Raw genomic sequence first — 16,294 nt, forward strand, 5'->3', positions numbered from 1 at the left:
TTTTTTTAAATGAAACAAGTGCCTTTTCCAATGAAATGACAAAAAAAGTTGATTTCAAAACCTAGGCAAGAGCAAAAACTAAGGGGGCAAGGACGTCCCTTCCCCTCAACTACCGCCGTTAGATCTAGGACACAGGCTTCATCACAGAGTGAAGTTTAAAGGTTCAATTCAAAACTGTTGATCAATCAAGCTTAATTTTTGGTAGATGTTTCGTTGAAAAGTTTTTAGTTTTAGTTAATTTGCTTTCGCTATAATCTTTTACTTTTAATATGACTAGCTGAATTATGAAACTTACTAAAAGGGTTTGGATGGGGAGCATATGTGAGGGGCTCTTATAAGCCTACAGTTAAGGGCTTTGGACTATAATTATTGCAATGGCACAGTTTCATACTTCCAAACTCTTCCACTTAAGAAGTGGTACCGGAAGTGCCGTTTTCAGTGCTATACGGCTCTTTTTGATGGTAAAATTGATAAAAAGCATGTAGATATGAGTAATAGGTTTAAAATCTGCCTTCCCAGGATATGCATGAAAAATGAGTGCCAATAAACATCGCCTTTTAAAGTTCTGCTAGCCCAATAGCTCGACACTCTAAAGAAATTCGTTTAAGATTCAACAAAAATTGTTTTTTTTTCAACAACAAAATTGGAATTTCAGAAGATGAATTGAATATTGGAGACCATTTTGGAATTCCATGATTTTATTGGAATGTCCAATTTGTTGAAAAATGAAGATATCAAGTTATCATACTCGAACTGAATTTTTTGTATTTAGACAAAGACGCACATTGAAATTTAACATCTCTTCTAGATATCCATCTTATTACCTTCGTTTTCCGTTTTCTTCTTGGATATCCATTCCAACTGTTTTTTAATTTCCTAGGTCCACAGTCTAATATCTAGTTCTCAGGATTCAGTTTCCCTTTCTTCTTTCTGAAGCATCAATAAATACAAAAAAAATAATCTTATTTATGTTGCAAGAACAGAAAATTACAACAAAAAATGTCTCCCAGATAGTATGACACCTCTTAACGGCTGCATTTTTTCATGGTGGAAATCAGTAAATCAATGGCGTAGTAGCAGGCCGACAGAAGACACTTGAGTAAGAAACATCTTCCAATCAGGAAAAAAGTGACACTCGGACCTGAAGTGAATATGAAATCAAATCGAGGCACAAATAAAAGAAAGACTTCCCCCCTTTTTTCTACCTCCAGAGGTGAGCGGTTGCAATAATAATGCCACGAATCCTGTCTTTTCTGAATACCTTTGACTTACTCATCATATCTCATCAAATCTCTTGTTCGCCACCTCATAAAATCTGTGTGTTATAAATTTGAAACCTTTCGAAATAGATCTTCTGCTTAGATAAAGTATGGCGAAACTGTTTCCAGCTTCACAACTTAGATCAATCCCAATTTATAATTTTTTAAAGATATGCAAATACATTTCCTAAATTTTGAAGAAAAAAAAAACATTGATATGGCTTGAAATTTAACTCAACTAACAGGAATTGCAATTTTGGAGCTAAACCTTGAGAAAGCGAAACTGATAACTGAAATTAATGTTGTCTTGTTAAATTTTCAATAAGTTTTTAAGAGGGTCGTTAATTTCAATTTAAGGACCCTCTAGAGGGAGAAGGAGTGAAGGTAGGTACTTCAAAATACTTTCCCGGGACATACTTTGATACTTATGTATTATTTGGAACACATGCGCTGTATTATACAGGGAAGATGCGGGTTTCTCTCGAAACGGGTTACTTTCAATAGAGAAATGGATTGTAAACCATGGTTTGCTATTGGGTTTACAATATTTAAACTATTGTTTTATGGCGTTTAGGGTGAATAAAGGTACTAGGTTTGGTTAGGTATTTAATATATGCTCTGCTTTACCCCCCACCCCACCCCTCCTAACGTGCAAATATATAGCCGAAATTTGTTTATAAACTATTATATTTTTATCCTATTTTGTTTTACTTCATTAGCATCAACCAAACTTCATTTTTCGTGTGTGTTCCAGATAGTACATAAGTACGCATACTTTAGCCTGTAGACCCATCCCTGAAAGTTTCATTTTCCTAACCTAATCCCTTTCCAAGATAGTCAAAAGTAGATAAAATAGACTTGGTATTGTTTTATTAGCTGTAAGCCACGCAAGATAGATGAAAAAAACAGTCAAACAGGTTCTCTCAACGGAGAAATGGATTGCAAACAGTGGTTTCTAACTGTGTTTACAATATTTGAACTTTAGTTTTTAGGGGTTTAGGGGGAAAAAAGTTACCTAGGTTAGGTTACGCATTTAATATATTCTATAATTTACCCCCACCCCCCTAATGTGCAAATATATAACCGAATTTTGTTTCTAAACTATTACACTTCTATCCTATTTTCTTTTATTTCATTAGCAGTAACCGATTTTTACTTCTTGCATTGTTTACAGTTAATAGAACAGTACCGTAGAATTTTACCAAACTTTTTTTATTTATAAAAATTTACTATCTTAAACATTTTGGGAAACCATAAGACACAAGTTATCAATATTAATAAACTAAACTGAATACTTACCATCACAATCAGAACGTCTTCTCTCTCTAATTTGGATGCCCCCTATGTAGAAATGTTCCGTAGTCGTTTGAATGTCTTAATTACAAAGCTACTTCTGTATTTCGCGTTTGTAGGCAGTTAAAGGAGATGATTTTTTTTTTGTCAATTTTATCTCAAATTGTTACATTCGAAAACAAAATAAGAGACAAGTTAGGTATTTTGAGTGGAGGTTTAGTTGCCATACAATCTTTACGGTCTCTTAAAAAGGACACTAGAACAAAAAAAAACAACAAATAGAAACGCATCAGTGATCAGTCTTCTGGCAAAAACATAAATTCCACATTTGTGCAGATAGGAGATCATAACCCCCCACAATAACATTTTCTGATACGCTGAATCTAAAGGTCTGATTTACATTAAGATTTATTGACTTTTTGGGGGGGTGTTTCTATCTTTTTCGAAAATCAGGCTCCCTGTTTTCAAAATCCCTTTTTCTTCTGAGGCTTGAAGCCTTTGGTGATTATATATTAAACATAGTGATATTTATATAGTTATAATCTGCATATAGACTCAGTTTTTATCCGTTTTTATCAAAAGTATAGTTTTGATTTTCGATTACAATTGAGCTGAGTCACTCCTTATTACTGTGTAACACTATGAACTGTTTGATAAAACTTATTGGGCTAACGTCCTATTTTTTCATTAATCCTGTAGCAAACCGGAGTTTTTGAAGCACGATTCATGCTATTAAAGTGTAGTTTTTCTGAGTCCAATTGAAATGTGCACCATTTTAGAAAATTCTCTTTTTGGGGGCAGCTTTTGGTTCCTGTGCGTGTACGTAAAGGACTGAAATACCCTTAAGGCGTCTTCTTTTCTTGGAAATATTTGCTTACTTGGTTATTCAGCGTAAGCAGCAAATTTGTGGCAAATCCAGGAAAGATTTTTTTTTTTTTGAAACGCTTTTTGGGTCTCATTACAAAAATTATGTTCATCGCTAAAACGTAAGTTGTTCCCACATAAGGATTTTCACTATTAATTAGAAAAAAATTGAATTCAGAAAGCAATATATTTTCATTGGTAGCACTGTTAAGATTAGGGTAACATCTCAAGAAATTTTCTATCAACATAAATTCACAAAAAATGTATTTAAAAATCTCGATTGTAAAAGTTAAAAGATAATTTTTGCATCTGCGTTTCTGCGTGTTCATTTTGCAGACAAGGAAGCTCAACTTATTTCAAAGTAAAAATATATTTCCTAATTTTTATAATTATCTTTTTATACACAAAATTCAATTAGCATTCCCCTTGTTCTGCTATAATTTAAATGTTTGAATTGGACTTATACTGAACATATTACTTTCATTGGTCCTATAGTCAAATTTAAAAGGATATTTAAGAAACTTTAAACTACTGTTGAAGTTCAAACTGTGTTGATTGATATAGCCTATTTACGGTGAAAATTAAATTTTTTCTACTGAAAAGTAAATATCCTAATAATTTCAATAATTTGTTGGAATTAAATAAGCAAGTCACAATTCCAACAGAAAAATTGGATTGTTTTGTGACTTGTTTGAATTAAATAAGCAAGTCACAATTCGAACAGAAAAATTGGATTTTTTTTTAACTTGTACGAATTCGAGAAAACATTTTGTTGGAAATCAATAGTTTTTTACAGTGCAGCTTTTCCACTTGAGACACGACACAAAAAGTGCCGTTTTTTAGTGCCATTTGAACTTGATGATGGTGGAATTTATATGAAAGACGTAGATATGTGCAATATCTTTTATATGAGCTATAAAAGTTCTGCCAACGATGTTCTGGTAGACTTCTAGTGCCACCCTTTGAGAAATAGCACAAAAAGTGCCATTTTAGTGTCATATGGCACTTGCAGATGGCAGGATTAATAAAAAGCAAGCAGATATGAGAAATAGCTTTTGAATGAGCCATTAAGAATCTCTTTATGATGTTCTGATAGCCCGCTAGACCTGTTGAAAAAAAAAAAAAAAACGGAAGACAAATCAGTGCTACCGATGCAAGGAAGTGATTTTCCTTGTTGTTCAGGGAGAGAGACTGTAACTTCCTTGTTTAAGGTTTTGACCATGTTGATTCCAATGGTACACTTTTCATTTTGATATGACGCGATTTTCGAGGGGTGTGAGGCTTTTTTTGAAATCAACATAAATTTCTTTTCGCGATAAACTTTTTACTTTTAAGACTAACCGAAATAATAGTTAACGTTCCTGAGTCAGTGTCAGATGCAAATTTTTTTTCACAAGGCAGTTTCTTTAAAAAACGCGTTTTTTTACTTTTGGTTACTATGGGCCGTGGTTCGCTCTTTACTAGGTTGTAACTGCTGCTTCAATCATGATGGCTTGCCGGGACGGGCTTTAAAAAATGAGCCTTGAAAATGACTGAAAAAAAACAACAGCAAATGGCGATGTTCCTAATAAGATACACGTGATATTAATACGCATAATATCGATACGCGCGATATCGATACACCTGACACCACATACAGCCCTTCCCCAGGGACTATGGAGGGCCATATCATCATTAAAACCCATATATATTGGACCTTTGAACTATGTTAAACAAAATGGCTATCTCAAAATTTTTATAGGACTAGTTGAGGGGAGGGGGCCTATAGCGAGGGGTGCTATTTGCCCTCCAAAAATTTGTGTCACTTAAAAAAACCACTTACAAATTTAATTCCCTTTCGAATAAGCTATTACACACCTTCCAAGCTCACCAAGGTCATGAAACGGTGGATAAAATTGGTTAAAAGCATTTTCGATCATGCTAATTCCTATGGTGCTCCTTTTATCGCGATTTGACGTCATTTTCAAGGGGTTTCAGGCTATTTTTCGAAATCACCATAAATTTCTTTTCGCGAAAAACTTTTACTTCTAAAATTAACCGAAACAATAGTTACCATTCCTGATTCAGCGTCAAATGGCAATTTTTTCTCACCAGACAGTTTTTTTGAAAACGCGTTTTTTAACTTTTGGTTACTATGGGCTGTGGTTCGCTCTGTACTAGGTTGCAGCTGCCGCTGCAACCATGATACCGTAGATCTGGCTGCAAAATAAAATTCAATTTTGGACCAAGTTAAATGCTAAAAACAAAACAGTGAAAATTTATTCTTGTTATTTTCAATACTTGCCCCGTTCATTGTTCAAATGCTATTTGAAGAAATGGTCCGGTTTCTTTCGGTCATTTCTAGCCAATCTTAATAAAAGAGAAAGTTTATCAAAAAAGGAAATCCAATAAACATCAAATTTTCTATGATATAAAAAATACATCCTTTTATATGTTGAAATGGTCTGAAGGCTCAAAGCGAAGGAGAATTATGATCCTTCTAAATACTCAGTATAAAAGAAGACGAATAAATTGTAGGCTTGTATATCGATTTCTATCGACGCAATTGCACCGTCTTGAAAGATATGCCTATGTCAGAAAACATTAGGAAGTCAGCCAGTCGGAAAAAATTTATTCCCTGGGCTCTTTCATTTCACAAAAAATAATTTCCTGGTTTAGTGACTCCATCTGTCATATATGGTCACGCTGTCAGTTAAAATGAGTGATAACGTTTAACAGCCAATTTAATGTTCTGTCACCGTATAAAAACATTTGCTGATAAGCAAAATGGCTTCTTGTTGGCTATAAAAGTAAGAGTTTCAGTTTGCGAGGAAAATTGAAATTTGCTTTAAGAGGCAATGAAAAAGAATATTACTATCAAGCTTTATATTTTTATGATTATTTCTCTTTGTTTGATGGCTGACCCCCTCTCTATCTTATTTTTGGTTATAACTCACCTTCCTATCATAAACTTTGGTTTTGGTAAACTTCTGCTGCATGTTACTTAAGATAATTAGAAAGTATCCATAACGTCTATCTAGTCACAAGAGGCTACATCTTTGGTAGCCAATGTTAGCGATACTCCTGAGTCCGGAGCACTTTCAAACAGTTCGTGGTAACGAACTGTAAGTGAGGAGCAACCCGACTCAATAGAAACCAAAACTCTAAAAAACGGAATTTTGATACCAGTAGTTACATCAAAAGTATTGAATTTTGTATGCTGATTTCAAATATTTAAGTTTCATCAAGTTTATTCTTACCCATCAAAAAATACGAGCATGAAAAAATGTGTCTTATTTTCGAAAAACGGAGGAAGCTCACCCTAAAAGGGATAGAATCTTAATAAAAATCAAAACATTATATTCAGCGTATCAGAGAACCATACTTTAGATGTTTCAAGCTCCTATCTGTAAAAATGTAGAATTTTGCATTTTTTGCCAGAAGAAATATTCTGGATGCGTGTTTTTTTTTTTTTTTTTTTTTTTTTTTTTTTTTTTTTTCCTCAGGGTTGATCGTATCGATCCAGTGGTCCTAAGATATCTCGAGAGAGCTCATTCTAACCTATATCAAGAGTTCTAGTGCCCTGTTTAAGCGACCCAAAAAATTGGAGGGCAACTAAGCCCCCTCCCACGCTCATTTTTTCCCAAAGTCACCGGATCAAAATTTTGAAATAGATATTTTGTTCAACATAGTCGAAAACCTACTAAATATGTCTTTGAGGATTACTTAATCCCCCACAGTCACCGGGGGAAGAGCTGCAAGTTATGAACTTTGCCCATTGTTTTGATACAGTATTTGTTATTTGGAAGTATGCTGACATTTTCAAGGGGGATTTTTTCTGGCGACGAGGATATTTACATGAAGGATATTGACATAGGGGAAGGGGCATTTCTATGAGGGAGTGCCGGATTTCTCAGCATTATTTAAAAAACGATCAGAAATTAAATAAGAAAACAAGTTTTTTCATCTGAAAGTAAGGAGCAATATTAAAAATTAAAACGAACAGGGATTACTACGTAGGTGAGGAGGTTTCCCCCTAGTCAATACCTTGATCTTTACGCTAAAGTTTGTTTAGTACTTTCAAAAAAGCTATCTTTTCTAATTAAACGGCCTTTGTGATTCAGGGGTCATTCTTAAAGAATTGGAACATAATTCGATCTTTAACGTAAAGAGTGAGGTATTGACTAGGGGTAGAACCCCACATTTACGTAATAAAAATATACGAATATAGAAGCTCGTTACGTAAGTTATTTCGTAAGTTAAGTCAGATCAAAATTTCGAGAAAGCTATTTAGCAAAAAAAGGAGAGTTAATATACAAATTTCATTTTAATTATTAATGTACGGTGAGCCAAAATCAAAGCTGCATTAATTCAAAAACTGTCAGAAATTAAATATAAAAAAAAACAAGTTTTTTTTAACTGAAAGTAAGGAGCGGTATTAAAACTTAAAACGAACAGAAATTATTCCGTATATGAAAAGGGCTGTCCCCTCCTCAACGCCTAGCTCTTTACGGTAAAGTTTTTTATCGTTTAAAAAAAATAGACTTGTGAGAAAGAGTCAAACTTTAGTGTAAAGAGCAAGGCGTCGAGTAGGGGACAGCCCCTTTCATATACGGAATAGTTTCTGTTCGTTTTATGTTTTAATGTCGCTCCTTATTTTCAGTTAAAAAAACTTTTTCTTTTTAAATTTAATTACAATCAGAGTTCAGTTGGTTTTCGATCAGCATAAGACAGGGTTGCCACACTTAGTGATTTATCACTATTTTTAGTGATTTTTATATTGCCTAAACAAAAAAATTCAAAATCTGCACAAAAATCACTAGATTATTGAAGAAAAACACCAAATCAACCAGAAAATCACTAAAACTATAGTGACTTTTTTTTATCATCGGGTGACAACCGTGGCATAACAGAAGAGGTCCTGTTTTCTGTCGTGGCTATGGTACTAACTTGAAACTTCTGGTTTTTTTTTGTTTTTTTTTTCTTTGGATGGAGTGTCTCGGAATATTATTTTTGTTTTGGGAAAGGGTCAATTTTTCCTCCTATCATCCCCAAAAAGGAGTATTTTTTGGCACTTATATTGTATATCTGTTGTCTGGCAGACTCATTATATAGTTAGTGTATAGCCTTGCTCACAAATAAGTGTTTTGCGTGCTATACTAATTATGTCATATCAACTGTGCCATTGTTCAATGCCCATAAAAATTTCTATAAAAGGAGAAAAGACAGGGGTGTAAAATTCTGTTTATGGGCCAGAGGCTTAGAAAAAAACCTTCATTGTCGGAGATGTGCCTTACTTTTACTTAATGTTTAAATAATTGTTCTGTCTGTGCATTTTTGTTCCCTGTGGAGTCTCTCAGTATTAGGCTTACAGCGCATGTACATCCCAAATAAAATTTCAAGGGATGGGCAAGGCTTGGCAGATGCTGCCTTTGCTATTTCAATACTTTTAGGGATTTTTTGCCTGCAAAGGAAAGCTTATAACTTGGTTATAAAAGGGGACTTGAGTATATTTTTCTTAAAGAAACGAAGTTGCATTCAGATGATAATACCTGACAAAAAAAAGTACGTTCCCCAGAACACACGCTAACTAGAGCTGCATTTGAGGAACTAATATAACTGAACTAGAGAGTTTTCATGGTCGCCTGGGTTAAAAAATAAATACAAAAAACGCCGAATAAAAGCAATTATGTATAAAGTTGGCCTATAGAAAGAGTGGAAGTTAATCTAAGGAATTAATACATAACTCCTTATAATTTAGAGATATTGCATAGCACAAACTACAAAATAGGTGCGAAAAATATAGTAAAAAAAAAAAACAATTTATATTCACCATCATAAAGGAAGAAAGAGAGAAAGAAAAAGAAAGCCCAAAATATTTTATTGCAATTTTTGTGAAAGCTATAAAAGAGTGACCCCCTACGAGCTGACTCTAGAAGGGTGACATAATTTGACTGACAATACAGGGTAAAATCAGAGTAATCGAAAGAGTAAATAGAATTAGTATTTCATACAATTTTGAGGTGATAAGAAGAATCGTCACAAGCATTTAGGAAAAGAGCATCCAAGGATCTTAAGATGATCTACTGAAAAGCGAGTGCAAAAAGCTAAATGTCTCCTTTTTTGCAGAGCCTCCCCAACAAGTTGGGCCTTGTCCTAGAAGAAATGGTGTGTTTCCAATACAAGGGTCTTGTACAAAGTTTCTAATTTGCTCAAATGGGACTTACGGAGTCGTCGAATGTCCAGCTGGACTTGCATTCAGCTTTTCTCTTGGAGCTTGTGAATGGCCAGATGTTGCTGGGGTAAGTTAGTTAGTATTTCAAGGCCTTTTCAAAATGTTAAAAAAACCTTCAGGGCCTTATTTAATTTTTCAAACCAAATCAAATTATCCAGGCCTTATGCATGCAAATTCAAGCTTTTCAATAAGACAAAACACGGCACTATTAAAACGGTATCTCTCTAAACCTGTTTTTGCAGAAGCTAAGCTATGGCTTTGAAATAGCTAAAATGGGCTGAAAACAGACACTATAAAATCAAATATGGCTCCCCAGAAGAGGGGAGCAGATACAATTTACCGCCCTAAGATTTGTCTAATAGCCCCCCCTCCCTAGAAAATTGAAAGTTTCCACCTAAACTGCACTATTTTATAGTTTAAACCCCGCGTCCCAAGTAAAGTTGTTTACCCGCCTAAAATGTTGAAAGGCTGAGTGTTTTTAGCTGTGGTCACGAAGTAACCAAATCAATCCAAAATGGTAATTGATTGAAATCAAGCCCCTAACTTTGCTCGTATCACCTTGGGTCCTCCAATGCCTTTTACACAAACTAGGAAAAAATTACTATTCCTATTGGAAATGGGGATCATACTGGAGGTTCTTTTACCATATAGCATGGTACCATGTACTTGGGCTTTTGTCTCTTGCTCAATCATCATATTATGTTTAAGAGGTAATTACTTGGCAAAAAAAAAAAAAAAAAAAAAAAAAAAAAAAAAAAAAAAAAAAAAACTGTCGTCCTAATCCAGCAATTGAGACAAATGTGCACGTGAACGAGGCTTTTACCTTACCCATCTATCCAACTACCTAGGACCAAACAGTATACCCGAACCGTCAACCAAATAGAAATATATTATAAGTTTTTTGTTGACTAGCCCTCTCACGAAATATTTTGTACTATTCTCCGTTATTCACGATTTAGTAATGAAAGACCTTGACTTCATTTTCATCGAATGAATTTTTGTTCTTTTTAGTAGCTATATATATGGTCAAAGTGCTCAATAGTTAAAAAGCCTAGTTTATACTTCATTACAATGTTAAGGCAGATATACCTACAGGAAATTGAAGGATCTAGACCAAGGTGCAAGGTTGAAAAGCTGCGTGGTGGATATTAATTTTCGATTGCATTGGTGTCAATTCCAGGGGGAGGGCTGTCTGCCAATATAGTTTTGTCCCTTTCCCTCCCTCTGTATTCTGAAAAATACGGTTTTTGGGGGTATTTTCGTTAAAAATCTCTTGTTTGGTGTTTTCATTTAACAAATAAAAAAGGACGTCAATTTTGCCCTCTCTCCTAGATCTTAAAAAAAAATTTCGCCCCCTTCCCCCCAAAAAATTTTTGAATTGACACTGCTGTTTCATTTGAGTTGGTCTAGTTTTTTGTGACTGATCAGAATAGTATTTATTTAATCATGCAAATGCTTTCACTCCATTTCTTTCTATTTTTCTTTCTTTTTTTGTTTATGAGTTAGTTTTTAAATGGCATGTCCTCTGAAGCTACAACATATGTACTCAGACAGTCCTCTCATCCCATTCTAAGAAACTATGAATAATGTTCTAACAGTGTAAAATGTAAAAGACGCACTTAAATATACATATTATATATGTTAGAATAAATCTGATTGAATGAGCATTTATTTTCATGAGAAATCAAACAACTCCTTTGTCATTTGAGTTTTCAGTTCTTTATTTTAATCTTTTCTTCAAGAGGTTGAAGAATAATATATACATCACTCCAATTTTATATATGTTTATAGTATTTTATTATTCCTAGCTGAATGTTTATGCTACCTATATCCTTACTGCCTAATCTGAAGATGAGGCACAAAGCAACGGAAATCTAGGTTATTAAATATTTAGGAACAACTTGTGGATTCCAATCACAGCTTGAGCATATTGATAGGTTCCTTTTCTTATATGTGGAGTTTCTTTCATCTTCCAGAAAGACTCACAAGGGACAGCATGATGAGCTCCCAAAAGCAATTATTTTTTCCCTTTTTTCTCGAAAGCTATTTGTAAAACAGGAAGGGTAGAGTTTGTTCAGATAGTTTTGTAAATCTTTATCTGAGTGGCTCAGATTCTAAATACCATTCTAAACGGTTGATTTAATAAAACAAAAATCGGAGAAAAGTGACAAAGAAGGTACATTCCATTAATCTGTATAATATTGTTTTAAAATTAAGTGCTGAAAAACTTGTCTAAAAATATGAAAAATGAATTAGCCTTACAGGTACCTAATCTTGCCCATTTTTTTTTTTTTTTTTTTTTTTTGGTTTGTTTTTCTGCAAATTAATATTGACAAAAAATAACTCTACCCAGTGAGAAAAAGCTCCTTCTGTAATTATAACTGATAAAATGCTTGAAGCTGCTGATATTTTCTATGATCTTATCATCAGTGAGGATTGAATGCGCAACCAAATTATTGAGGGCAACGAATTTGGGCTTTGGGCTACTGACAGCAACTCCCATGTGTCTTGTAATGACACTGATACTATGCGATTGGTACAATACAATTAAAACAAACAGTGTAATTTCTTTGTGACTTTCAATAAAAATGAAATTAAAATTAAAAAACGAGCTAAACTTTCAATCAAGGTATTAGCTATTCTTCACAGTATTAATTAAATTATTTTCTGGTTTATAAGTATTTTCTCCTTTTTTTTTCTTGATGGAAAGACATCATGGTTTAAAAATGATTTACTTCGTCAATTCTGTCGTCTATATTATTTTTTTTCTAACTCAACAAGTTTTTACAAGTGAATAGCTCAGTTGTCTTAGCTCAGAAATTAGAATTTCACAGGAGTTCGCAAAACAATAACACTGTACACTTTGACGTCAACTATGCTTGGCAAACTCTCTTATAGCTCACAGTTTTATAGATCAAACAGGATAACTAAGTGTCTACCGTTAAGAATAAATAGAAAAAAAGAATCTTTTCGGGAATCAGGTCATATAGACAATGTCAGACTTTTATGCAGAAGACTTTTGGGAGAAGGAGCAATGTCCTTCAATGCAGCCATTAGGGAAATTATAGGGGATGGTGGAATGTTGGAATAGAATGTGCGGTCCAAAATCTCATGTCTGTTTCTTTAGAATATATGTAGACCGGATTAAAGCTTGGAAATGACATTCAAACTCATAAAAAATTTCTTGGGAAATCAAAAATCTTAATCATTTTTTTTTTTTTTTTTTTTTTTTTTTTTTTTTTTACAACATGAAATTCCACGGTTGAAATAAAAATTTGTCATTCACAGTGTTCACGTTTATTTTGAATATCTGACTTTTTATTTAAAAAAATTAACTTTATATTTTTTATATTGCGAGTATTTTACCAGCGTAAAAAAATACTCGTTAATATTTACCATTACCAAGTGCATTGAAACACATTATATAATTTTAACATCCCAAAATTCTTAAGGCTCCTTATTATTTATAACACTCTCCTAAATACACTCTTAGTTATAAGAGGCTCCTTATTTCATAATGCTTCTTTTTCTCTTTACTCAACTAAGCCTCTTCTTTCTTTTCAACATTTCATCGTGTTCCAGTTTTATGTCTGTTTGTCTTTCGGTCTGTGATTCTCGGAACTGATTTTCAGCCCATATTCCAACGTCCGACTGATTCATAATCCAGAACTCGAGCAGATATATGACTATAATACGGTATAAAACGTACAAAAATCTATTTTTATTTATCATTTTATTTATTAGTATCACTTATTAACAAAATTGTTGACATGGTATGGAGTATTCCAAAACTCCCATATTGACCAAACTCAACATTTAAATCCTCATCAAATGTTTCTTTTTCTGTTACTCTGTGATAAAGTAACTGTGACAAATATCTGAATTTTCAGAAAAATATAATTTGAAATAAAACATTTTCCCTTTCCCTTCTTTTTACTAATTCTATTCTCTTATTCTCTACTGAATTTCCGTCTGAATGATAACTTTCTGCAGCTGTGCCGCAAATAATAAATTCGGAAACAAAGGAATGCTCATGCTGTTTTATCGTTCATTAGGGAGTAATCGAAAACGAGAAAAGGAATTGAGCCGTGGAAACGCTTTAGTAATAAAAATAGAGCGTAAGACTCTTATCTCATAGTTACGCTCGTCTGAAAACCATAATATATTACGGCGCAACAGCACATTTTTATCGCTCAATTAGATTAAAGTACCAAGGGAAGTGACAATGAAATTGATTGTTTCGGCTGGTTAAGTTGAAACTTAAACACAGCCATATGTATCTTAAAAATTTGGAGAAAATTAGGAGATATGTTTCTATGGAAAGTTATCTCCATATACATTTACAGTTATCTCCAGTACTACTACTTCTACTTCTACTACTACTATCAATTCACTGCAGCGCTAAGCCAACTTATTCCAACATAACTACTGCATTCCACTCAAAGCTTTGTTTTTTTTACCCCTTCCACGATGTCCCAATTCCCTTTGAATCCTTCCCGATGGCCTCCTTCCACGTCATTTGGGAATAACCTAATCTTTATTTTGCCTCAAGTGGATGGCCAAAACAACAATCGTTAGCATTATGCCATCCTTCTTCCATAAAATATGTCCTAGCCATCTCAACCTTTCTTTCATTACAACCCTAAAAAGTTGGGCAATTACTCTGAAAAGTATATAAAAAATCTCCCTCTGGGCTTCAAGACATTCTTACATATATTAGAGGTCATTTTCTGACCAAGTACTGTATTGGTTGTACTGTACTAGATTGTTATATCTGCAAAATTGCAGCAGTCTATAATTATTACTATTTTCTTTCCTACACCAAAATTACCTATACTAGGATACCCTCTATCTCTATTTTTACCGGGCTGGGCATTAAAATTCCCCAATAAATACCATATACCTACTTGGGATCCTTTCTATTTGTTCCTGTAGCTGTGTGTGGAATTTATCGGAGTCACTACTATCTCGATCAGTAAGTTCTACAGGGCATATGCTACTACGCCTGATACCTTGCACTTTTTGATTATAAAATGAGCAACTCGTTTTTGGTAGTAGTGGGTTGCCAAGTTAGAAAAAGAAACGTGGGGGAAGAATCAGCAAAAAGTAAGCTAAGAGATATGGTACCAAATAGCTTAAGAAGGTATAGCTTTCCTCTGAAGGTGTAAGTGTTTTTGGTGCTCAACAGATTGTCAATGTTCAAATTTTTGTGGACAAAAGGCTTTGTCAAGTTTCAATAACTGAATAAATGAAAGGAATTCTTATTGCCCATAAAAACGAACGAAGGTGTTAAGTTGGACTGAAAAGAAGAAACTGAAAGATATTTGCGAAAATACAAATAAAAGATAAACTACATTGCCTGGGAAAATAACGAGATTGATCTGGCCTTTCAAAAAAGTTGTTCATGGCCACTGTCACCTACAGGTGCTCAGCCAAACCATAATCAAGCAGTTCGAGGTAACAAACTGTAAGTAAGGAGCAATCCGGCTTAATAGTAACCGAAACTCTAAAAAGCGGGATTTTGATACAAATAGATACACCAAAAGAATTGGATTTTTATGCTGATTTCAAATATATAAGTTTCATCAACTTTAGTCTTACTCATAAAAAGTCACGAGCTTGAAAAAAATTGCCTACTTTTTGAAAAAAGGGGGAAACACCGCCTAAAAATTATAGAATCCTAATGAAAATCAAACCATCAGATGCAGCGTATCAGAAAATCCTACTATAGCTCCTATCTGCAAAAATGTGTAATTCTGTATTTTTTGCCAGAAGAAAGATCACAGATGCTTGTTTATTTGTTTTTTTTTTCCAGTAGTGATCTTATGGATCCAGTGGTCCTAGAATGTCGCAAGAGAGCTCATTCGACCGGAAATTAAAAGTTCTATTGGTCTTTTTAAGTGACCAAAAAATTGGAGAGCAACTAGGCCCCTCTCACGTTCATTCTTTCTCAAAGTTACCATATCAAACTTTTGAGATAGCCATATAACTATGTCTTTGACGATTACTTAATCCCCCACAGTCCCGGAGGAAGGACTGCAAGTTATGAACTTTGCCCATTGTTTACATATAGAATTGGTTTTTGGAAAGTATACAGAAGTTTTCAGGAGGTTTTTTTTCTAGTGGGGGATGGGGAGGGGTCGGAGAAGGATCTTTCCATGGAGAATGTTTTCATGGGGGAAGGGACATTTCTATGAAAAGGGTGCCATATTTCTCAGCATTATTTAAAAAACGATCAGAAATTAGATAAAAAAAACAAGTTTTTCAACTGAAAGTAAGGAGCAACATTAACAATTAAAACGAACAGAATTATTACGTATTTGGGGGGGTTCGCCCGCTAGTCAACACCTCTTTGTTTACGCTAAAGTTTTTTTTTAGTGCTTTCAAAAGAGCTATTTATTCTAATTAAACGGCCTTTGTGATTAAGGGGTCATTCGTAAAGAATTGGAACAAAATTCGAACTTTAGTGTAAAGAGCGAGGTTTTGACTAGGGGGAAAACACCCTCATATACGTGATAATTTCTGTTCGTTTTAATTTTTAACGTTGCTCCTTACTTTCAGTTGAAAAAATTTAATTGATGATCAGCAGCCTGTTTCTGAGTTATAGGATAATTCCCAAGAGAAATTTCGCATATCTAAAATACTTGGAACTTCTCACGCTTTT

The 16,294-nt window shown here is 33.9% G+C and overlaps 1 protein-coding gene across 1 annotated transcript in view; it reads left to right on the plus strand.

Annotated features, from left to right (window-relative positions):
* The window catches only part of LOC148951578 (uncharacterized), a 103,445-nt gene that overhangs the window by 73,137 nt on the left and 14,014 nt on the right, over positions 1 to 16,294 (plus strand). The window contains exon 6 of the mRNA XM_089090343.1: positions 9,525 to 9,697. Within this exon, the coding sequence (XP_088946469.1) occupies positions 9,525 to 9,697 (173 nt within the window). The remainder of the gene's footprint in view (positions 1 to 9,524; positions 9,698 to 16,294) is intronic.

This window comes from Artemia sp. Qi Xiang Cuo, chromosome 6 (genome assembly GCF_049724085.1).
Source record: "Artemia sp. Qi Xiang Cuo chromosome 6, ASM4972408v1, whole genome shotgun sequence".
In the NCBI taxonomy this organism is placed as follows: Eukaryota; Metazoa; Arthropoda; class Branchiopoda; order Anostraca; family Artemiidae; genus Artemia; species Artemia sp. Qi Xiang Cuo.